General features: G+C 40.6%; 1 protein-coding gene across 6 annotated transcripts in view; it reads right to left on the bottom strand.

The window, feature by feature from the left end:
- LOC136871878 (uncharacterized) overlaps positions 1–26,405 on the bottom strand; it is a 104,548-nt gene that overhangs the window by 66,714 nt on the left and 11,429 nt on the right. For 4 of the 6 annotated variants that reach the window (XM_067145536.2, XM_067145537.2, XM_067145534.2 and 1 more), the window contains exon 2: positions 22,012–22,776. The exons of 1 other annotated variant lie outside the window; for it this stretch is intronic. In XM_067145536.2, coding sequence (XP_067001637.2) covers positions 22,070–22,776 — 707 coding nt within the window. In that variant the 3' untranslated portion in view covers positions 22,012–22,069. Of the gene's footprint in view, positions 1–3,567; positions 4,033–22,011; positions 22,777–26,405 lie in introns of those variants that run through there. One more of the 6 variants, XM_067145535.2, reaches the window with a different exon arrangement.

Genomic DNA, 26,405 nt, shown 5'->3' with positions numbered 1-26,405 from the left:
AAGTATCTCTAGGCCTAGGATAAAGAAAGTGAAATCTGTCTGCAAACGAATAAGGGTAGAAAATCTCCAGGACGAGGAAATTAGACAGAAGTACATGGATATGATTAGTGAGAAGTTTCGAACAGTAGACAGTAAGCAGGTTCAGGATATAGAAAGTGAATGAGTGGCATACAGGGATGCTGTAGTAGAAACAGCAAGGGAATGCCTAGGAACAACTGTGTGTAAAGATGGGAAAAGGCGAACATCTTGGTGGAATGATGAAGTGAGAGCAGCCTGTAAACGTAAAAAGAAGGCTTATCAGAAATGGCTCCAAACAAGGGCCGAGGCAGACAGGGATTTGTACGTAGATGAAAGAAACAGAGCGAAACAAATAGTTGTTGAATCCAAAAAGAAGTCATGGGAAGATTTTGGTAATAACCTGGAAAGGCTAGGTCAAGCAGCAGGGAAACCTTTCTAGACAGTAATAAAGAATCTTAGGAAGGGAGGGAAAAAGGAAATGAACAGTGTTTTGAGTAATTCAGGTGAACTCATAACATATCCCAGGGAATCACTGGAGAGGTGGAGGGAATATTTTGAACATCTTCTCAATGTAAAAGGAAATCATCATGGTGGTGTTGCAAACAGTCAAGCTCATGGGGAGGAGGAAAATGATGTTGGTGAAATTATGCTTGAGGAAGTGTAAAGGATAGTAAATAAACTCCATTGTCATAAGGCAGCAGGAATAGATGAAATTAGACCTGAAATGGTGAAGTATAGTGGGAAGGCAGGGATGAAATGGCTGCATAGAGTAGTAAAATTAGCGTGGAGTGTTGGTAAGGTACCTTCAGATTGGACAAAAGCAGTAATTGCACCTATCTATAAGCAAGGGAACAGGAGGATTGCAACAACTATCGAGGTATCTCATTGATACCAGACAAAGTATTCACAGGCATCTTGGAAGGGAAGGTGCGATCAGTCGTTGAGAGGAAGTTGGATGAAAACCAGTGTGGTTTCAGACCACAGAGAGGCTGTCAGGATCAGATTTTCAGTATGCGCCAGGTAATTGAAAAATGCTACGAGAGGAATAGGCAGTTGTGTTTATGTTTCGTAGATCTAGAGAAAGTATATGACAGGGTACCGAGGGAAAAGATGTTCGCTATACTGGGAGACTATGGAATTAAAGGCAGATTATTAAAATCAATCAAAGGCATTTATGTTGACAATTGGGCTTCAGTGAGAATTGATGGTAGAATGAGATCTTGGTTCAGGGTACTTACAGGAGTTAGACAAGGCTGTAATCTTTCACCTTTGCTGTTTGTAGTTTTTATGGATCATATGCTGAAAGGTATAAAATGGCAGGGAGGGATTCAGTTAGGTGGAAATGTAGTAAGCAGCCTGGCCTATGCTGACGACTTGGTCTTAATGGCAGACTGTGCCGAAAGCCTGCAGTCTAACATCTTGGAACTTGAAAATAGGTGCAATGAGTATGGTATGAAAATTAGCCTCTCGAAGACTAAATTGATGTCAGTAGGTAAGAAATCCAACAGAATTGAATGTCAGATTGGTGATACAAAGCTAGAACAGGTCGATAATTTCAAGTATTTAGGTTGTGTGTTTTCCCAGGATGGTAATATAGTAAGTGAGATTGAATCAAGGTGTAGTAAAGCTAATGCAGTGAGCTCGCAGTTGCGATCAGCAGTATTCTGTAAGAAGGAAGTCAGCTCCCAGACGAAACTATCTTTACATCGGTCTGTTTTCAGACCAACTTTGCTTTATGGGAGCGAAAGCTGGGTGGACTCAGGATACCTTATTCATAAGTTAGAAGTAACAGACATGAAAGTAGCAAGAATGATTGCTGGTACAAACAGGTGGGAACAATGGCAGGAGGGAATTCGGAATGAGGAGATAAAGGCTAATTTAGGAATGAACTCGATGGATGAAGCTGTACGCATAAACTGGCTTCGCTGGTGGAGTCATGTGAGGCGAATGGAGGAGGATAGGTTACCTAGGAGAATAATGGACTCTGTTATGGAGGGTAAGGAGAAGTAGAGGGAGACCAAGACGACGATGGTTAGACTCTGTTTCTAACGATTTAAAGATAAGAGGTATAGAACTAAATGAGGCCACAACACTAGTTGCAAATCGGGGATTGTGGCGACGTTTAGTAAATTATCAGAGGCTTGCAGACTGAACGCTGAAAGGCATAACAGTCTATAATGATAATGTATGTATGTATGTTAATTTAATATTTAGTGCTTGACAATAATGTATTTTAGTGTACCATTTGCCACCGAGGTAGACACCTCATTTGCAAATAAAGATATTTTGATTTGATTTGATTTAAGTCAAATTTCAGGAAGTTTTCCAACATTCCGTCTTATCAATATCACTTATTACGAGTACAGTTACTCAGGGACATCCTCGCTTTTAATAATAATGCCTAGAGAAGGTCTTGTCATGCCTATTATTCATGTAGGCCAGGAGAAAATTCTCATGGTCCAAATAAAACCCGTATAATGAGGTGGACATGTATGCTTCCTCTCTGAAAGATGGAAATACGTATAAATTTCGTATGGTTTCTCAAATAATCAATTCATTTGTTATGCAGCCAGATCCCGAGATGAGTGGTGTGGAAATATCGAACGTAGGATCGATTGGTGTATGCTTTTCAATGAGCTTGGCATTCTGGAACGTCAGAGAAGCCTCCGGAGTGATGAAGGAAGTGACGGGAAACTCCCTCACTCCTTATTTTTCTAGAAAGCTCTTTCATATATGCCCAGGCTCCTATGCTGTACAACTGAAGGTAGAGCTGTTGGGGATCCAGCCAGCATTTGTTTTCAACACACACCACAGAGAGAGAGAGAGAGAGAGTGAGAGAGGGGCTGATATTAAGAATGAATGTAACTTAGAGAAATTGAACATAAAGTACTATGGTCGTATGACGAGAAGTTGCGTAGATGCGAGGTAAGAGGTGCGAGGGGTAAGCATGTCTGCCGGGCATGCGCCTGTCTCAAGTCTCAAGGCCTGACAATAAACATCTGTTCCGTCCGTGATGACTTGCGAATTGAGATGCTGTCATGAAGTCTCAAAGTGGTAGTGCAATTATGGTTTAGTTACACGTTTACTGTACGTTCTACACAATGAACAGTTTGATAATAAATATGCATTGATTCAGAGAGCTCGCATTATCTGTCACGACTAATGTTTGTAGCTAGGAGTGTAGTATCTGTTACTCGCGCAGTACCTACAAGCTGCCGCGACTTCTCGTCAGACGCAGATAGTATTATCTGTCACGACTGATGTTTGTAGCTAGAAGTGTAGTATCTATTATTCGTGCCGTGCCTACAGCTGCCGCGACTTCTCGACAGACGCAGATAGTATTATCTGTGACGACTGACGTTTGTAGCTAGGGGTGTATTATCTATTATTCGTGCCGTGCCTACAGCTGCCGCGACTTCTCGTCAGACGCAGATAGTATTATCTGTCACGACTGATGTTTGTAGCTAGAAGTGTAGTATCTATTATTCGTGCCGTGCCTACAGCTGCCGCGACTTCTCGACAGACGCAGATAGTATTATCTGTCACGACTGATGTTTCTAGCTAAGAGTATTATCTGTTGCTGGCGCCGTACCTACAGCTGAAGCGACTTCTCGACAGACGCAGATAGTATTATCAGTCACAGGTAGCTTCTATTGTCTTACATTTACACAAATGTCTACATTGCCATTGTCTCTTCAATAAACAGTTTTCTCATTTGTTCATTATTATTCACAAAAACTGAAGGGAATTTGAAGTAGATTAACGATTTACTCTTTCAGACAGTAGTTTTATCACCTAGGCTTGAGATGTTAATTCATTTCAGCATATTGCTTTGGAATTAATCAAACTGTACATGTCTGGAGAGATACAACCACGAATTATTAGACAAATTTCACTATGATCCATTTATAACTGTCTTTCTGTAGAGCAAGGGTACGAGCTGTGACGAGACAGTTCCAGAATGAGTAAATACGAGGTGTAGTAAGATGATTTCTTGGTATTACCTCCCCCAACCTGTCAATAAATAAATAAATAAATAAATAAATAAATAAATAAATAAATAAATAAATAAATAAATAAATAAATAAATAAATAAATAAATACATTAATTAATTAATACAATCAATGAAACAAATAAATAAGTAAATAAATAACATGCTTTCTATTGAGGTCAATAAGTACTCATAATAAACTGGATTTTTCGAGTTGTTTGTAAGTAGTTCCTACGTATTCCAAGTTCGTCTACATACCTAAATAGTTAGCGTTCTGACCTTTGGTCCAGGGAGTCTCGGGTTCGATTACCGGCTTGGTCGTTTTTTGTACACACTACCGACTCGAGGCATTATCACTATATTATAACACCAATTATAGTGTGAAGATGAAACCAACGTGCAACAAAATAACTTTTATAACTTCAAATGGACCAAATTGTTTACTCATACAAATACACAACACAAAACAAAAGAAGACGCGGCAGCGCATACGCAGACTACAGCAGACTAGCCAACATAAAAACAAACTCAACAAAATTTACCAGGAAACTTTATCACCACAGGGGAAGGTGAAATTTAGATCAGAGTGCAAAGGAGCGTTGCATGACTGAACTTACAGAGACGCGCAGTCCTTTTAAATAGTTTTTAAAGAACTAAATATGATCAAAACAATATTAAAATACATATCATTTTGTTCAGAAAATTTAGGAGAATTTAATACAATCAAAAACCAAAAATACATTTTTTGATCCTTTCACACTTTCCAGTTGCCTTTAGTTACATTTTTTGAAGTTTTAACTTCATTATGTTAATTAACCATGTGCTGTAAGTGAGCAACCTAAAACTTTATGATATTTTTAGCAACAATAACAAAACCCGATTTGTTCAACTATAGGGTATACCGACCATCGATTGGAGATCCCTACGGGGTCGTTAAAACCGATTTTGACTGTATATGAAGAACTTCCTAAATAACAGTCAGATAATATTAAAACAAAATAATTAGTAATTTGAGAGCAAAGCATGGCTAGACAAACGTATACAACGCCACGAAACCTGCAATAAAACGATAAATAGGCACGGCCGACAAACATCTGCTCCGTTCTGGTTCTCCTTGAAGAATTTGAATACCAACACAATCTTTATCACTACTGGACTATGTAAAGAAAAACATGAACTACAACACAATTTAACCTGAAATAATATACAAAATAGACATAATAATATCATGCCATGGGGTCGGTGCACAAGTCCACACAAAACTCTTCTGCCTCCTCGGATGAACAGCTTCCCTTGCCAGACATAAATCCATGTTCATATAAATGCAATGCTGAAATAGATGATCAATCACTCTGCAGAATAAGTCGTACTCAGTAACTCCAGTCGCAATATTCCTACACGCGGCAATTGTCATGAATCATGGCTGATGATCTACAGTATAAGTTTCTGGTCTTATGAGATTATTCCTCCAGAAGAATCCATTAACGTCTCAACTAGATCATGATAACAAAGCTGGGACAGTTTTAATATTGGTAGTGTTCACGATATTGAAGATCCATACCTTTTCACACATCATGTACTTCGCTACGCCAGTGCCGTTACCTGGCGACCCAACTCTCGCGGAAGCATAACCAATACAATCATGGTTATGTTTACGAACACTCAGTCTTAATACATCATCACATTTGACTCCATTTCCATGGCTAAATGATTGGTGTGCTGGTCTTTGGTCACAGGGGTCCCGGGTTCGATTCCCGGCAGGGTCGAAAATTTTAACAATCATTGGTTAATTTGCTAGCACGGGGACTGGGTGTAGCCTATTTGTCGTCTTCATCGTTATTTCATCCTTACCACGACGCGCGGGCCGCCTACGAGTGTTAAATCAAAAGACCTGCACCTGGCGGGCCGAACATGTCCTCGGGGACACTCCCGGCACTAAAAAGCCATATGCCATTTCATTTCATTTATTTTAAATAACTCGAAGACTACTTCCCCTATAATTACTCAACCACATGCCACCCCGTCGCAAAGATCATTTACGACAAACACTTCATCTCACTATGCTTCATATTCCGAAAACTCATACTCTCTGACACATACATCATTCTAAAGTTCACATAGTATATATTGTCATCATAACGTTCAATTTGTATTAGCATAACATTATTTAGACCCCTATTTGAAGCTTGGCGTCCCAAATTCATATACGCACACGTCCTAATTTACTGTTATCTACCATATGAACGGTTATTTCAAGATGACTCCACGAAACTCAGATAATCTCTCAGGTTATTTTAGACCACATACCATGTCTCTCTATAAATGTAAAACGTAACAACACACTTTAAACCATGAACTTAATAAACTCAGATGAAACAGTAAGTTACCAACATATCCTGGAGTATCAACACACCGTTTATTCATAAACATATTCTGTTAATTTAATGCTGTTGTTCATCATCCCGATAATCTCAAGTATCACAAGAGTTTAAGTTCAAGGTACAGTACAGATCGATTCCCCATTGAACGAGTTAAAAAGATCCTATATGAATTACCTCAATCTACAATTAGTTAATCCTAATTCCAAAAGTAAAATGAATTATATAGACAAACATAAAGAGAATAAACGAAAGGTTAATAAGCATTTCCACTTAGCTAGAGGTGGCTTCATCACGACCATGCGCTGATGGCTCACGGGTTCCAGTCTGTACTCTCCATTTCTGGGTTCTTCCACACCATTTAGCTTGACAACTGGAACTCGGCACTAACACACTCGAATTCCATGCGATATCCCTGAAACTCGAAGTGAATGATTCCACTCATACTGTACATTATAAATAACTCTCAAGCTTCAAAATTTACACTCGCCTTGTTTAAAAATGTGACGATTCAGCACATGTGTGCTCAAATTAATATTGGACTCTCATATAAACCTCTAATTTAAATTATACTTATTAATTCTCGAATGTAATTTCACTGCAGTCAGCCACCCGAGTATTGGCGGGAAAACCATAGCTATTGGGGGGTATAGAGGAAATGCCTACTCCCATCCCTAACCAACTAGGGTGAACATTATCCTGGCAGAAGGTATAAAATGCCCTCTGGGCTCTTTACCTCAGTTGTAACAATGCTACCGATACTGCGGTAGCCCAGCTTAATACTTCGGCTTGTGAAGTAACTATGGAGCACATGATAATCACTACTTTACCCCAGGGGGTAAATCTCCCGTCGACCTCGGTCGACGCAAGCAGGTTGTCGGATTCTGGGAAATCTGCATCGTGTGCGGAGGGAGAGTCGGAGCTCCCCAATACCTCAACGTCCTCAATACGCCGGACACAAAAAATCAGACCCAAGACAACCTTTAAATCAGGAACCATCAACATACAGACCATGATCAGAGTGGGGAATCTGAAATAAATCCTAGATGCAATGAGAGAACATGGAATCGGCATACTGGCTCTACAGGAAACGAGATTCAGTGATGATGATACGGTGGAATCTGAAGGATATGTAGTATTGAAGGGAAAACTGGGTATTAGGATGAAGCAACAGCCGTTTATGTTTGGTACGGCGTTTATAGTAGACCGAAGCTTCTTTAGTAGTATCATTGACGGGAGGGGTGTGAATGAGAGACTGTCATACTTGATGACAAAAATTGGCAATAAAACGTATACACTTGTCAATGCACATGCCCCCACAAATGATAAGAACAAAAAATACAAGGCAGGGACAGAGAACTTCTGGAACGTACTGGATAAGGTAGTAACGGAGGCAGACAACAGAGGTGTCACGATCTTGCTGGGGGATTTCAATGCACAGCTAGGCACTGAAAGGAGATTCAAAGGCCCCTGTAGGGGATTACCCTGCGCACAAGAGAACAAATATGCATGGAGAAAGGCTTGCGAACTTGTGCAAAGGACACAAGATGAGAATCATGACCACACACTATAAAGCCAAGACGAGTAAAAAGACAACCTGGGTAAGTTCGGGCAATAGAATTGACGAAAGGAAGATAGACCACGTAGCAATCCGAGATAAGAACCATGCGGAGATCATGAACACCAAAGTCAGCAAAAACAGCAGAATGGGGTCTGACCACTATCTCACTGAAATCAAATGTAGATGGATACCAGACAGAACTAGGAAATACACGAACACAAACTCACACCAGATCGACAGAGAACTGCTCAACAGAAACCGAGATCAGTACATGAAAAACCTGACAGTGGATAGGAAATGGGAAACTTAAAGGCAAGGTTAGAGAAGAATCCAAACGATTGGCCACTAATAACAAGAAAAGGAAGCATGAGTGGTGGACAGAAGAATGTGAAGAGGCGGTAGAGTACAGGAGGAAGGTGTGGGTAAGGTGGCAGACTACCAAGAAGGAAGAGGACCTGTCAACATTCGAGACAGCGAGAAAGATGACTGCCTAGACGATCAGGAATGCCAGAAGGAAAATAAGGAGTGAGAGGCTGTAAGAAGCTGATCATGCGTTTGAGAAAAACAAATCACGATCTTTCTTTAAGGAGATGAAGAGCAGAATAAAGGGTTATGAGGCGAGAGAACCTTTTGTGAAAGGACAAGATGGCGAGTTGAAAATAGGTGAAAAAGACGTTTGCCAGGAAATGACAAATTATTTCAAAGACATACTGAACACAGAAGCACCGGCAGGGAGTGTGACTCTACAGTACAGCAGATACATTAACCAAGGACGAGCACCCACCAGAACAGGAGTTGTGAAGGCAATCAATGATCTCAAGAACAACAAAGCGGCAGGTAATGATGGTATATGCGCCGAGGAGATCAAATGGAGTGGTCCTGCAATGGAAGAAAGCATGTACAGAATAATAATGGACATCTGTATATATAAGAAGATACCTAGCGTCTGAAAAGAAGCCATAATTATACCAGTACATAAGAAAGGCGACAAATGAATACTGGATAACTACAGAGGTATCTCACTACTAAACATTGGGTACAAGATACTCTCGAGATTATTGCTGAATAGAGTGGAAGCACAGCTTGAATCGACCATAGGATAATACCAGGGTGGTTTCCGGAAAGGAAGAAACTGCGTAGAACAGATCTTTGGACTCAAGAGAATCATAGAACACAGACACAGGAAAGGAAAGGACACAATAGTGACATTTGTAGACTTCGCAAAAGCCTACGACTCGATAGACAGGAACACACTACTGAACATCCTACGCGACAGAGGATTGGATTCTACGACACATGCATTGGTGGGGGAAACATTGAAGGCTACAACCGCTAGAGTAAGATACCGGAGTATGTTGTCAGACAACTTTGAAATTAAGACAGGAGTCCGACAAGGGGATGGTCTGTCGCCAATATTATTTAACCTAGTTTTGGATGAAGTGGTGAAAAGTGGTGAAGCAATGGAGACAGTTGAATAGAACCATGGGAATTGAAAGTATACAGATTGGATATAAGATCAAAAGCAATTTCATAGTGGATTGCCTTGCCTTCGCAGTTGATATGGTGTTGTTACATGAGAAGGAAGACGACGCAAAGTTGGCACTAGCAAATTTAGCTGAGACTGCAGAAAAGGTTGTCTATAAATAGCCTACAACAAGACGAAGGTACTGAATACGAAGACCATTTGGAATGTAAACGTCGAAGTGGTAGAGATATTCGACAGCTTCCGGTAGCTAGGTGAGAATATCACGGGCAAAGTACAAAGCAACAAAAGAAGAAAGAAGAACCTCTTGAGGAACGCCCAACTGCGACACTACAAGATAACCATCAGGAATGCTGTATTATATGCAACTGAAACGCTGACATTTGGGCAGGATATTGGAGAAGGAGGAAAGAAGAATCTTGAGAAATATATGGGGCACCAGAAAGCAAGGTGAAATCTGGGTACACAGATCAAGGCAGGAACTATATGCGAGTATATAACCAACCTCGAGTGTGATAAGAAAGAGAAGGTTAGGATTTGTTGGACATCTCATGAGGATGGATGACAGTAGGCTGACGAAGAGATATGGAATGCAACCTGCTTAACTGGAAATACGTGGATGAAGGAAGTCAGAGAGGATTGGGAGACTATTGGCATAAAGGAAATGTATCCACTGATGACAATACAGGATAGGTCCAAATACAAGAAGTTCGTGGAAGGTCACAAATAGAGAGAAACCAGGATCCAGATTCAGATCACGAAAGCAGAGAGAAAGAGGATGAGCGAGAGAATGAAGAGGTATTGGGAAGAAAGAAAGCGTGTCGAACAAGTCACTCGTGGTCCTCAGGGGTCGTAACGAACCGAATAGAATAGAATCAAGTCACGCCGGTAACTCAAGCAAAATACCGACGCTAAAGACGTGCAGACGATGTATGCTTCCTTGATTTACAGACAAAAACATAGTAGACTCAAAAGTAGCCACGGAAGTAGAATAGCAAGTATGACAAACGATGTTGGAATCCAACCTGTTATATGGATGGTTAGCGCTCTCGCAACAATTTAGAAACACTTCAGTGAAATCTTACGATATCTACATTACGCCATTAGTGCATATCGTACTCCAAGCTCACTTATTATTTTAGCTTCTGAGCCATGTGTGAATGGCTGTTTCATGAAGTCACCTTCCTATTATTGCTAAAGGCCTCTTGCGGCTTATCATTGATTGACTTAACTATTTCCAAGGTTGTACTAGAGAGGGCAGCACCCTCAGTTGTGAACATGGAAGGTCATTCTTTCCGGCGAGACTTTAACTTTACCTCTTTGACTCGAATGTTTGTTGTGGTTATGAGAGGGGAATATAAAATGGACTCCAAACAGATCGGAGTGGCTTTTCTGAGCTATAGATGGGTATTTATTAGATTTAAATTCAGCCTATACTGCCACCCTTCTTTTTATTTTGACGGCTAATATTGCAGGTATGGTGATCCTTGTTTTAATATATTTTTCTACGGTCCTGTAGTGATATTCTCCGCATTTAATTACAGCTGATAGATATGCACCTTTCTGCTCTGCGGCGTGAATGGGCCGCGTGTTTGTTACTGTTATTGTGATTGTGTGATGTTGGTAACTGTGTCTCTGATCGATTCTATTTATGCGCGCTGCATTCTAATGTACTCTGCCATCAAATGAATGTATGCCCTGCGTGTAGACGCGGAGGTCCATTCGTGTCGTACGGAGTGCGTAGGCTGATGTGTTTATGCGTGACCACTAGTTTTCCCACGAGGCCGCCATGTTTGCCTTCTTATATTCAGGCTATAGGCATGCCTGTGATTCTCCTTGGGTTTTAATTTTGTTTCCTTGGACAAGAGATGTTTCCTCTCTGTGCTATGCTGATACCTGCATTCCATTATTTATCTGCTCTGAGTTTCTTCTCCCGGATGCTTGGGGATCTTATCTTTCTATAGCTATTGTTGTTGTGATGATGATGGAGTTTGAAGGACGCGTATGCAAACAATGTAATTAATCTCGTGGAAAGAAAGACCAAACTTATCCGTGTAGATTGTATTCAGATTGGCTAAATATGTAGTGAGATTACAATTGAGACGGCGAGCACGTCGTAAATTTAATATTAAGGTTGTTTTTTTCAGAAATGCTGTGCTCACGCATTTACGTTAGTACATCGACTGAACCAAATGAACGCATGTACGTATCTTTTTAATACTTTAAATTGCTGGCTTCATTTTCTTTTTCTTTGAATTTTATTGCATCAATAAACCCTCATTTAAATTTTATTTGAATTTTATTGCTAGCAGTATTAGTCTCATTTCCGTTGTGCATTGTTGATTAGGGTCATTTCCAGTTCAGGGCTATGTCTTAGGCCTTTTCTAGTCGCGGTCCAGGCCTCAAATCTCCCGATGTGCGTATTATGCTATGTCATATATTATCGGCAAGGGAGGGGTGAGGTTCACTTCACTGTCTGCCAAACGTACTTATAAATCACTACTCTAATTTCAATTTGCGGAAAGTCCTGACTCCTTTCATATAATAATCCGAAGTGTACGACATCTTCTTCGTTCATTCAAATATTCCACTTTCATAATTTTAAATCCTACAAGTGTGAATGACTGTCCTTACGTTGACAATTATGCAAGCCTAATATGTTTCAAAATTGAAATCCTAATACTTCATGATATTTCATGAAATGATAATGCTTTCTTATCAAATATATGTCCGGCCCCATGGCTAAATGGTTAGCGTGCTGGCGTTTGGTCCAGAGGGTCCCGGGTTCGATTCCCGGCCGGGTCGGGGATTTTAACCTTAATTGGTTATTTCCAATGGCTCGGGGGCTGGGTGTGTGTGCCGTCTTCAGCATTAGAATTCATCACAGGTAGGGCCCCATTCTCATAGACGCGCAGGTCACCTATACGGTGTCAACTCGAAAGACCTGCACCCGGGCTCTTCGGAGGTCACACGCCATTATTATTATTATTATTATCAAATATATGAAAATAATTCATTGAAATTGGACCGTCAATTTCTTCGAAACCGAGCCGGAACACACCGACTGAATGGCTCATGGTCGATTTTACTCTGTTTGGAAGACTCTGAATGAATCTCTTTTCTATAATAACCGCAACCAGCCAGGTAACACTCTGCCATGTTTAGTCCCGTAGCTTGGACATATTTATACATTTAAAGGTCACAATATACAGAAATTGTCAATGCCAGGTATGAGCAGCATTTATGTTTAGCAGTTGGGTGTTTATGACAATTCTTAAACTGAGAGGAGTGTTGAAATCTAGATTCTGGTTGTTACAAACGGCGCTGTTGTACACACTGCACAGCCTCTACTACAGGTTTATTAAATGCTGCCTTGAACTTCATGTAATACGTTGGACTCTGAAATTGACCAGTGATGGGAAAACCGGGTTATGAAATATGGTATGAACGCATTTATTAGTAGTAGTAGTAGTAGTCAGTACTCAGTGCTCAAGCCTGAGGTTGTTCGCCTTCACGGGTCTGTCCTTCAAGCAGCGTATGTACGGTGGGAGTAGTAGGGAATGAAGAACCAGGTAATAACAGTGGCCGCCTCTTCGGTAATCAACTACTGAATCGGTATCGTAATTTTAATTGATACAATTACCGTCTTATTAATAAACAGTATATAACTTTTATACAAGGTTTATACACCGTTTATGTGAAATTCGTTACTAATAAACGGTGTATAAGCCTCCTCTGTATACATTAGTTATTCACTGAATTGCTTATACAGACCAGGACCCTTGTATAAGCGTTTTACAGCAGGGAGTAGCGGGAAAATAAACGAGTGAACATTTATTTTCGTAGTATTTACTGTCTGCAGTAATATAATCGTGGTGAAATATTCGACTTATCCATTTTACATTGGACACACATTGAAAGAATAGGTGATAACGTTGATGACCTTCACGATATAAGCATTTATAGGTTATGGAGGCTAGACATCTTCGTAAAGTAAAACACTTTAAAGAGACGGAATGACAATGAAAAACTATAGAAGAAATTATAGTTGGACGTATTTTTGTGTAATAATGTGTTACTGCTTAATAGAATTTTGAAGTTCCGAGCTTATTATACATTGATTATCTGCCTCTACAAAGATCTTTCTCAAATTTGGTTATAAAAAGGAACATATTCCTTGACATAAAAAATGGTATAACTTGAAAACCGTACGTAATATGGTTTCCATACTTTGTAGTTCAAAACGCAGATATGTGATGTAAATAATGCTTAATAGAAACTTTTTTGATCACACCTTTCTTTTAGCTACAAAATAGTTTTTCCTTTCTCCTGAAATGTAAGGATTTTGGAATGTGTACCCTTTTCAACTCACCGATTCAATTACAATTGCCTACGTTTTCCGTACTAACCCAGTTAGGAGCTCTTGATCTTTTCTTAAGCTTTTCCATTTCTTTCGTGGCATTCATTACACAAGCAAGCTGGAATTCAAGAGGACAAATTGGGGCAAATATTCGTTTATAGGTAGGGGAGTTAGGGACTGGAATAGCTTACCAAGGGAGATGTTCAATACATTTCCAATCTCTTTGCGATCATTTAAGAAAAGTCTAGGAAAACAACTGATAGAGAAACTGCCATCTGAGCGACTGCCCTAAATGCAGATCAGTAGTGATTGATTGATTGATTGATTGATTGATTGATTGATTGATTGATTGATATCAATATAAGCCAATTCCCAGCTGTCTCACTTTGTGTTGCCACTACCTTTTCGATATGCCGTGCTATTACGCGATCCGGATAGTTTTGCTCGTAGATAACCAGTAGAAGCGATCTTAAAGGCGGTAAACGTGCGAAATACGTCAGTGAACTGCAGGAAGAGATTCCTACGACTTGGGACGAGTGTATACGTGCTTTATAGTAATACAATGCGTATACCACGTTTATTAGTAAGAAAAATATACAACGCTTATACAGGGTTTATTCACTGTATAACCATACAAGTGTTAAACAACTGTATAAGGACTTTTTATTAGTAAGACGGTTAAAGAATATATGCTTTATTTTAAAGGACGGGACACTAAGAAATTACATTCTCAATTTTACCTAACACAGAAAATTAGCATTTCTTTCAACACCAGCAAACTACCTCATTGTTTTAGAAAATGGGCAAAACTAACAAAAACGGATAAAATGCCATCAGTAATGAATCATAATCTTTGTCCCGTTAACAAAGATTCTTTGCTTTACTTATTCTAACAGAAACATCTTTTCTTCTTCATCAGCGCAATGTCTCATTTTTGGGCATCAAAATGTTGTAACAAATGATATAAACCTCATCAGTCAACCCATCATTGTGCTATGTTGTTTGTTGTTTAAAGGGGCCTAACATCTAAGGTCATCGGCCCCCTTGTGCAATGCAGTGAATGAGCTGTCCCCATTCACATGCACGAAAACCTCTATGCTGATCGCAAAACAAAACAAAACTATAGGCTGGTTACGATACTTGACTTAGGTTCATATTGTCGGAATGTACGAAGCAGGACGCCAGCTCGTCGCAGAACCAGTCATACAGCAGTTACCACTATTGCACGCTGCGTACAGGTCGTACGCCTTGTAGAACAAATACTGGTACGACCAGAACCACTGCACACAGAGAATATTGCCATATCCACCGAAATGCAGAGGAAGGCAATAGCGAGTCATCCCGAGAGATCCTGCAGTCTTTCGACCCACATTATGTTGGTCAATTTCTACACGAACAATACGTTCCGTTTTAAAAAGTGTGGGCTATACGCAAGGCATTCTTGCCGGTGTTTGCCTCTGACCCCTCCACATCTTACGGTATGTCAACAATGAATGTTGAAACTGGATACACGAATCATGACGCGTTGTTTTCGCTGATGAGTCCCGCTTTAGTTTTAATTCAGGTGATGGTCGCATCAGGGTTTGGTGCTCCGTGGAATAACGCAATAACTCAGCATTGATTCGTCAATGCTATGCATCCGCGATACCAGGCATTACACCCTCCGATCTTCTTTCGTGTTTGTTGGAGGCACGGCGACAGCACGGCGATAAGTCAGTGAGGTCCTTCAACCCCATTTTCTGCCATTTTTGCGAAGCATACTAATTGCAAGTATGCAGCAAGATTATGTCCGTCACCTTATACATGGGATCACCTAACAGTCTCTACGAGATGTGAGCATCAGTCGTCGGTCTCCGAGGTCACCAGACCTGTCATTAATTGAAAACATTTGAAATGTGATGGGGCAACCTCTGCGCCACCGTCAGCTATCTGCACAAACACTGGACGGTCAATGTGTACAGTTGTGTAAAGAATGGTTCGTGTGACTCAGAACTCTATTTGGAAGATGTATGACGGACAGAATATCTTATACATCGCTGGGTGCATAGCCGTGAAAGGAGGCCATCCCCGATATTGAACGGTACTTAGGGGATGATAAAAAAGGGTTATTCTGCGTGTAAAGAACAAATCGTTGGTGGTTTGTAATATAATTTATCAGCCTGTGACGGTTTCATATTTCCGGTAGGGAAAGGAGGTGTAGCATTCCATGTCCACTTACCTTCATGCCAGACACTTCGGTGACTTACAGACACCCAGTTGAATTTAATATTCGTTGATGTTCTTACTTTCTCACTAACGTTCCATCTTTATGAAGATATTAGAAATATAGGATTTGGCTCCCTATTACACACATAACAAATATCAAGATTTTCGAATGATAGAAACTGTCAGTTAGAAATATTACCCCTATACAGATATTCGAAAATAAGATCTAATTTACTTCTGTGATGTAATCAAATGGTAGAGGCTAATTCAGTTCCAGTTACAAACGGTAATTCCATCAATACATTCGTAAGGTAGGAATTAATTTGCTGTTAGTTGCAAGATAGCTTCAGTTTAACTGGCATCTAGTAGGCCGTGAGTAAAACAGCAGATGGCGTGCACACGGTATCTGAGGCTATTATTATTATTATTATTATTATTATTATTATTATTATTATTATTATTATTATTATTCCGTGAAACCACCAGAGAGTGAGGTCGTGTGTAAAAGCGCTGCGTCTTACATCCGCCTATACAGAAAACCTGCGCTTCTTTCGTAGCTTCTGAGGAGTATTTGTGGCTTATTTTGGGTGCTGAGTTGGTGTTAGTGTTATCCAAAGAATACACTCTCGTTTGATAGTGCTTTTAGTGTAATATTTATTATAAATTTTGTGCAGTAAGTGTCAGCCATCTTGTTAACTTCTACAATAGTTCCATATATAACACTACCTAGATAGTCACTCATTTTGTCTTTGCTACCATAGAAACTATGATGAAGATTGGCACTGTGTTTAGCATTCTTAGCGTTGCCTAGGTCACACAGCCGGCCCATACTGTCAGCCATCTTTAAGATGAGTAAAATGAGACTTCTGAACTAACAGCATATTACATATTACCTGGTCAGCTTGCGTGGGGGTTTGGCTCTGAAATGAGTAGGAGCTAAACATAACCTTGCGTGAGACACTGGGGTGGGGGCCTCAACCCCGACAGCGCGCGTCCCAATGGCTGATAGGGGACGTCCTGTAGAGATGCAGGACAGGTGCGAATAAGGCATGGTCAAATAAGCACCCACGGATCAAATGAGGCTAAAAAGAAAATGGTCAATGGTCTCTAAGGCGGAAGAGGAGATCTCCCAACGGCTTGGAGGGCGGAAGAACTAATCCTAAGTCTTACCAAGTTGGTTTTATTCTTGGATAGAAGATATGGACCGAATACCCCCCGGGATAAGGGGTCCCTTTTACGAAGTGCCAACGGCCTCCAAGGAGGGCGGATGAGCGGGTATAGGGTAGGGAACTCTCTTGCCCTTGGAGTGGGAAACTGCTCCTAAAGGCGGATGAACCAGTATGGTCAACGGCATAGGATGGAAAAGGCCCGAGGGAAACCACTCCATTAAAGAGCCACTGGATATCCCTTGTTATGCAGCAATGATGGTGGGCTTTGGAACTAAATGTAATTCCGGAGGTAAAATAGTCCCCAATTCGGATCTCCGGCTGAGGTCAGGGACAAAGCGTGGAAGAAACACAAGAAATATTATCTTAGGAACTTGGAATATACGATCTCTCAATATTTGCGGTAAGCTAGAGAACTTAAAAAAGGAGCTGGCTAAACACGACTTAGACATATTAGGAGTGAGTGAAATAAAGTGGCCTGAGAAGGGGGACTTTTGGAGTGATAACTTTAGAATTATATACTCTGGAGAAAAAAGAAGCCATGCAGGTGTAGGAACAGTATTAAGTAAAAACGTAGGTGTACGAGTTCAGACCTATGTACAATACAGTGATAGAATAATTATGGTGAGAATAGAAAATGAATCAGTTGACATGATAATGATACAGGTGTACACGCCAACAACGAATCACTCAGATGAAGAAGTGGACCAGGTATATGATCAGTTAGAGGAGTTGATGGATACGATTAAGGACAACGAGAATCTCATTTTTCTTGGAGACTGGAACGCTTCTGTTGGTGATGGAGAAGATGGGAAGACTGTAGGACAATATGGTCTTGGAGTAAGAAATGACAGAGGACAACAACTAATAGACTTTTGTAAAGCAAAGGGGCTAGTAATTATAAACACCTTGTTCAAACAACCCAAGAGAAGAAGGTATACCTGGACAGCACCTAGAGATAAAGAGAGATACCAAATACAGTAGATTATATTATGGTAAGGGAAAAATACCGTAACCAAGTCAAACAATGCAAAAGTTATCCAGGAGCTGATGTAGCGAGTGACCACAACCTAGTATTGTTAAAATCTGATTTAAGACTAAGAAAGAAGAGCAAGAACGCGGAAAAGTGTTGCAGATATAATGTCAGGAAACTAAAAAAAGACAGAATCAAGGAAAACTATCAAACACCGGTAAAATAGAACGTCGCAGAAATACCCAAAATGAGAAATGGATGGGCCTTAAACACTCTATCATAGAAGCTGCAAATCAGGTTATAGGGAAAACGACGAAACAAGCACGAAAACCATGGGTTACAGGGGAAAATTTAAAAACTCAAAGTGTGAAGAAGGAATCAGAAACTATAAAACACTCCGAAACCTAGTCAACAGAGAAGCAAAGAAGGCTAAGGAAGAATATATAATGATACAATGCAAAGAAATAGAAGAAAGAATAGAGAAAGGAAACACGGAAACTGCTTATGAATTGATTACGAAACAATTTAGAACAGTCACTGCCCGTAGTAACAGCATATTAGGTGAAAATGGGAAACTGTTGTCTGAGAGCAAAGAAGTGGCAGAAAGATGGAAGCGATACACAGAAACATTATCTGAAGATCCTACTGACATACGGTAAATGATCTGGAAAATGAAGACAACATAACAAGTGATCAACTGGGACCCTCTTTAACAAAAGAAGAATATCTTAAGGCTGTGAAAGAATTGAAACCTAATAAAGCGCCAGGATGCGATGAAATAACTGGAGAAATGATACAGAGACTGGATGATGAAACACACGGCTATATTTTTAAACTGATTACGGAAATACATGAAACCGGAGAAATTGCAGAAGATTTTAAAAAGTCTCTCATAATCCCTATACCAAAGAAACCTGGAACTCTAAAATGTGAAGAACATCGCACTTTGAGTCTGTTGGTGCACATGTCAAAAATATTGACAAGAATAATACATAACCGAATAAGCAATAAAATTGAACCACATTTGGCTGAAGATCAGTTTGGATTTAGACGAAATAGAGGCACACGTGAAGCTATTCTAACGTTACGACAGGTTATAGACAAAATGCTAGACGTTAGAAAACCTTTGTTTATTGCATTCGTGGATTTAGAAAAAGCTTTTGATAATGTCAACCGGAATATGTTAATGAGGATTATGACTAGTGTTGGTCTATATTTTAGAGATAGACGAATAGTATATGAACTCTATAACAACCAAAGAGGCATCATAAACATAAATGGTGAAGTATGGGAAGCTTATATAAAGAAAGGGGTACGACAGGGATGTAATTTGTCACCAGTGCTGTTCAACCTGTATATTGAGAAAGGCATTGAGTAATGTAAAGATGATATGGAAGGGATAAAGGTAAATGGAGTAGAAATCAAAATGATAAGATTTGCTGATGATATAGTTGTCATAGAGGAGAACGAAGAGAAACTACAAAGTGCATTAATAAGAATTAATAAGCTGTTGAGAGATAAGTATAACATGAAAATTAATACAAAAAAGACCGAAATTATGGCCAGCATATTGCAGTCGACATCAGAATTAATGATGGCAAAGTTCAGTCGACATAGAGAGCAGAATTTCCCAAGCAAAGATTGCTTTTTACAAGAAAAGGATACTACTTACATCAAGGAATTTAAATGTGGAGACCAAGAAGAGATTTATTAAGTGCATTGTCTGGAGTGTGGCCTTGTATGGTTCAGAAACGTGGACTATTAGTGCAGGTGATAAGAAACGTCTGGAAGCATTTGAGATGTGGTGCTGGAGGAGGATGGAAAAGATCTTATGGACAGAAAAACTTACCAATGAAGTAGTTCTTAGACGAATAGGTGAAAAAAGACCCTTTTTAGCAACAATAAGGAGAAGAGACCAATTAATTGGCCATCTATATAGGCACAATGGTTTCGTAGTTAATGTCATGGAAGGAATGATTCAAGGTAAAAGAGGAAGAGGAAGACCTAGACTGCAATATTCAATACAGATCAGAGATGACGTAGGAACAGGCTCATGTGTGGAAATGAAGAGATTAGCGGATTACAGAGAAGAGTGGAGAAGACGAATTGCTGGCAACCAATCTTAGGATTGAGAATTGAGAAGAAGTTGCATTTGCTCTATAAATGCACTCATGTTCATAAAAACCAGAACACCTTGAAAAACTAGAGACAGGAGGTTCATATTCGCAGGACATGTGCGTTAGTATGTTGTGAAGAAATGATTAGCATTTGAATTATTTCGGCCCTCAGGTTGAAGGTCCATATCGATATATCGGTGCACCACCAACGACTGGTAAATGTGCCTGCGGCTCTCGTTGTCGCTATAAACCAAAGATAATAGATCAGTGTGACTTTACCAGACGTGCAGGATACCTCGCAGACGTATGCGAGAACCGTACCATGAAATAAGTGAGTTTGAAAGAGGGCGCGTTATTGGCATGAGAGAACGTGATGCATTCATCCGGAGAATTGCTGCTCCTGTGGGACGAACTGTATCGGCAGTGCAACGGGCGTGTACAGAATGGTTCACAGAAGGCCGTAGAACACGACGAGATGGGTCTGGTTGCACCACCTAAACCACCCCCCGAGAAGATCGACACCTCATCCGAATGGTATTGCAGGACAGATCTGCGTCCTCCTCGGCTCTGGCGCAACAGTGGAACAGTGTAACACACCGTACACTATCACGAGTGACAGTTCGTCGCTGTTTATTAAGGTCTGGGTTACCGGCGCGTCGTCCACTTCTCCGTCTACTTTTGACTAATGTGCATATACATGCTAGACTGCAGTGGTGTATGGAACGACGTCACTGGGGACAGGAATGGCAGAAGATAGTGTTTTCGAACAAATCCAGGTACTGTTTGTTTGAAAATGATGGCCGCGATTTGGTTCGCTACAGACAGTGGGAGAGGCATCACATCGATTGCATTCGCACAAAACATACAGCGCCAACTCAAGGCCTTATGGTCTGGGGTGCTATTGGGTACAACCACAAATCACAGTTGGTGCGTGTCCAGGGTACTGTGAGCAGTTTTACCTACGTGAATGGCATCCTGCGACCCGTAGCCATACTCTTTCTGCACGACTCCCCAGACGCCATATTTCAGCAGGGCAATGCGCGACCACATGCTGCTGCACGAACACGAGCCTTCTTGTTTTCACAGGATGTCAGACTGTTGCTCTGACCCGCCCGATCACCGGACTTGCCGCCAATCGAAAATGTGTGGGATATGGTGAAACGACGGGTACGGCGCTATGACTCAGTGCCAACCACCAAAGATGAACTGTGGAACCAGGTGAATGCAACATGGGTGGCTATACCCCAGGATGCCATTCGTGCCTTATAGGCGCCGATGTCATCACGCATGGAACAAGTTGTCAGTGCCCTTGGAGGACCCAATGCCTACTAGGCAACAGGACACATGCTGAACATAGGTGATTTAAATGCTAATCGTTTCTGCAGAATATAGTATTGAATATGTGAGTATGAACTTCCTATCTCTAATCTTTCAAGGTGTTCTGTTTTTAATGAATATGAGTGTATATTTGAATTTTAGGAAGTAACGTATTCTTATGTACCGTATATAAAGATTTTATCTCTATAAAGTTGGAAGGGTAGAAATTAATGTACACTCAATTGCATACGCTATCTACTTAAAAATGTTCCGCGGATAAGAACTTCCCCTCAGATACTTACGTTATCTCTACAAGGATTTTCGAAATAAAGTTTGAATTTACTCGTAGTTACAATTATTTCTATATTGATTTTCAAATGATAAGCCATAGCACACTTTAATTAAATTAATTTAAGATTTCTGTATACGTTTCGTACTTACTTTCATGCCAGACACTTTGGTGACTTCCAAACATCCACTTGAATTTGGTATTCGAGGATTAACGATGATATGCGAGTGAATAAAAAAGAGGAAGATGTAAAGGATAAATTAAACCGTATGCTGAAGGAAGACAGCTATGCGCATGTGGATGTGGTAAGACATTGCAAATTGAGCAACACTGGTGACAGTTATACAGAGAAGGATGGGAGGGAGTTTGTTGAATAGCAGGTTGTGGAGGCAATGAAGGATTTAGAGGGGGAGAAGGCTGTGGCGATGGAGAATTTGGAGGTGATGGAGGAGGAGGTGGAGCAGGTGGAAGAGGCTGTGCCAATGAAGGATTTTCAGGTGGAGGAGGTTGTGGCAATGGCGTATTTGGAGGGGAAGGGGGAAGAGGGGGAGAAGGCTGTGGCAATGGAGAATTTGGAGGTGATGGAGGAGGAGGTGGAGCAGGTGGAAGAGGCTGTGCCAATGAAGGATTTAGAGGTGGAGGAGGCTGTGCAAATGGAGGATTTGGAGGCAAAACAGGAGGAGTCAATGCTGGATTTAGAGGTGGAGGAGGCTGTAGAATTGGAGGATTTGGAGGCAAAACCGGAGGAGGAGGCAATTCAGGATTTAGAGGTGAACGAGGAGGAGACTGGGGAAATGGAAGATTTGGGGGTGCAGGTGGAGGATTAAGAGGTGAAGATGGAGGAAGCTGAGCGAAACATTCGCTTCCAGAATAAAAAGTTGTTCCATGAAGAATTCCGCTCAGGATCAACAGCTGCCCTGAAAGTATAGTAGATACTCTCATTATAGTTAGCCAAAAGTTTGTGATTTATCATTAAGATTCAATATCTACCTTTTTATAAGGAAAAAATGAAACCAGTAGGAAATGTCAATAACGGTTATAATTTTGAATTCTACAATATTGTGCTGCAGTTTAGACTGATGCAACACTCCACGCAATTCAATCTGAAGCTGGCATTTTCACTTCACCACAATTATTACACCGCAATAACTCTCATAATTTATTGGTATTAATATCTGGAAGTCTTCTACCTTTCTTACCCCATTGCTATTCTTCCAAAATTAAGTAAGTAGTCTTAGATGTCTCGAGGTGTTCTCACAACATACCCCTAATTTAATGAGATGCATAGGCACTTCCTGTACAATAATAGGGTTCTCAGAACTCTATAATTTCACGTTTTGATAATGTGCGTGTCCAGAAAGATATAATCATGTCTCGTCAGACACAAACGTTAGTTGTAGGTCCAAAGTTCCATTGTAAACACTTACACGAAATGTCTCACAGAACATTATTCTTGCGGAGAAATCTGTCCGGTGAAGTTTCTGCACAAACCTTATTTTATATGATGGAAATTTCAGCAATCCTTGTCGCTTTGTACATGTGTTAGTTTACTGCCTTAGACGTTTAAGAAACATAGTCATTCTTCAGAAATCGTTTGACGAACGAAGTCGAGTTTTCACATGATGATTGCTTTTTTATACCCTATATGTGAAAATGAACTATTTTAAAACATTCAACCCCTTGGGGTGTTGGCATTAGAAGCTGAAATATTCATTGCCTCTTGGTTTCAGTTCTTAAGAATTTTAATTTTCGGGTTCAACTTTCAATACTTGATAGACTAACACTCACAATTTAAGAGATAAATGTAGTCATATTTTCTTTGATATATGTTCCTACCTATTGTGGTCATCATAAGCCAAATACAATTAACAAAAACTTTGAAATAACATCTTAAAATCTATGAATGAATGAATGAATGAATGAATGAATAAAATGATGAGTATCATGAGTGGATGAAAACATTATTTAAAAAAATACTCAGTAAAGTGTCTGTCATTAAATCCTCTTGCCAAGCTCGATAGTTGCACTCGTTTGAGTGCGCCCAGTAACCAGTATTCTGGAGATAGTCAGTTCGAACCCCACTGCCGGCAGCTTTGAAAATGCTTTTCCGTGGTTTTCCATTTTCACACAAAGCAAATTTTGGGGCTGTACCTTAATTAAGGCCACGGCTGCTTCATTTCCACTCCTAGCCCTTTCTTTTCTCATCGTCGCCATAAGACATATCTTCTGAGTTGGTGCGACGTAAAGCTACTAGCAATTTTTCTCGGTCCCGTAATATGTGCTGTCTGATCACTAGAGCCCGGATTATATGCACAAAGGGCACTAGGAAAGTTTTGCAATGTGAGTGTACGCTTTAGACTTTTTCAAAATAATTTCCACCACCCTCAATACACTTCTCCATACGTCAAAACCAGTCACTGAATCTACTCTGCCAGTTTTCTTCGGTTACATTTTCACACTCTTGATCCCATGCTGCCAGAAGCTCCTCTTCGGATGCAAAATACCGCCCTTTCATCTTCACTTCTGGAGAGAGTGTGAAGTCTCATGGGGCAAGATCCGGACTGTATGGAGGGTGATCAAGTACAGTCAACCCTGATCTGGCAAGAAAATCCATTGTTACATTAGCACGATGTGCTGGAACATTGTCGTGATTCAAGAGCCAAGTGTTGAGCCGTGACCTTGGACGGAGCTGCTTGAGAGCCTGGATGACCTGAGGCAGACAAGTCTCACTGTACACTTCGCAGTAACTGTCCTTTGTGTTTCTAGCACAACCCGAGTCAGGATGCCCCGTTTAGTGAAGAATACTCCAATCATCCTTTTCTTCATTGACCTTGACTCCCGCACAGTCGCAGGAGTACCCTCATCTTCAAACAGCCACAACTTGTTCTGGGATTTTGTTGGGACATCGTAATAATAAAGCCAAGTTTCGTCACTTGTAACGATACGTTACGCGAAGTTCTATTTTCAAACTGTTTTAGCATTTTTCGGCACCATTTCACTCGATGTGCCCTTTATTCCTCTGAAAGTTAATGGGGCACCCAAAGGGAACAAACTTTTCTAATATGGAGATGGTCGTGTAGAACTGAATGAATAGCTGGTGCAGGGATATGGAGGGTCTCTTCTACCTGCCGGTATGTCAACCGCCTCTCTTGCTGGAACATTTTCCTCACAGCTTCAATGTTTTCCTCAGTCACTGATTCAGACAGTCGCCCAGAACGAGGATCGTCTTCAACCCCAGAATTTCCCCTCTGGAACTCTTTGTACCAGCGGAAAATTGTTGTCCGATGTGTACAGTCTTTCTCCAGCACAGAAGTCATTTCTTCCAGGCACTGGCCAACAGTTAATCCACGAGCAAAATTGTAGCGGATAACTGCGCGATTTTCACCTGACACAGAGATGGGTAAGAAGGGCTACTGTTAGAACTGCTCAGTCCCTGAAATGAATAGTTCTTTGTGAGCAGTTCTTTTAGCTCCTACTCTTCTCCTTCAGTAACTTCGCTCGCAAGAGTCCCAGACGGCTGGGCTGCCGATAATGGTCCGTGATCAACACGTGGGTATGTTATACCTGCTCGCGCTTCACGCCACAGCAGCCAAATGCACCTTTAAAAATTAACAATCATGATTGTTTTAAAGGGCATAGCAATAAGGTTACCGAGAAGAAAATTATTAATTGTAGGATTTTAAATGCATTTTCTTTAAATATGTACAGGAACAATGTTTTCTATACAGTTGAAATGAAGCCACACAGCACTTCTTCGGTTGGACATCTTTATCTGTGACAAAGAAATAAAAGTCTAAGCTTTGAAACGTATGATAAATTTTGGCCCCTACTTATTTATTTTTCGCGATAAACTGCAAAAAATTATTGGAAGTCTATTTGTAGAGTCCTCTGATTCTTAATGGTATTTTTTTTTCCCTAAGTGGGGGTTAGGAAAAGGATTTGGAAGGAATTAGTGATAGCTTTTGAAGAAGGTGCTGTTCCAGCATGTTCCTGGAGGGAACATGGAAAACCACGAAAAACCCTTTAAAGAGAAGCCGATGGAGGGATTCGAACCAACAGCGCCTCCCGAGTCCGGGTTACAAGCAAGCAGTGCTTATCGTCACGATACACTTATCGGTGATAAACTATGAGTTCGGTGATTCCACATTATTAATATTTTGATTATAAAATTTGGGCTATGATTTCAAACCCTCTAAATATCGCATAACGTGTGTTTGAATTAGTCCTATTTTAGCTTTGAGTACTTTACATCACGAACACAAAAATAGTGTCGATACTTACAGAAGTAAATTAACATTTCATTAGAAAGTTCTCTCCGAGTACTCCTGTAGAAGAGTCCCGGGCCAACCTTCTGGTTAGTCGTATTCCAACTCCTACTCCTAGTCCCATCACGTCCCGCTCAAATCGCATACAAGCCTCTCATTGGTCGGTTGAGACTAAAAGAACTACAGCTCCGTAGCTAGTCTCCCGACACGAAAATGTAATAGATTATGGCGACACTTACGTAAATATACGCCAAGTGTTATGATTTCGCAACTGGCATCAC

Source organism: Anabrus simplex, chromosome 4, assembly GCF_040414725.1.
Source record: "Anabrus simplex isolate iqAnaSimp1 chromosome 4, ASM4041472v1, whole genome shotgun sequence".
Lineage (NCBI taxonomy): Eukaryota > Metazoa > Arthropoda > Insecta > Orthoptera > Tettigoniidae > Anabrus > Anabrus simplex.
This window is presented reverse-complemented; position numbering and strand designations above follow the sequence as displayed.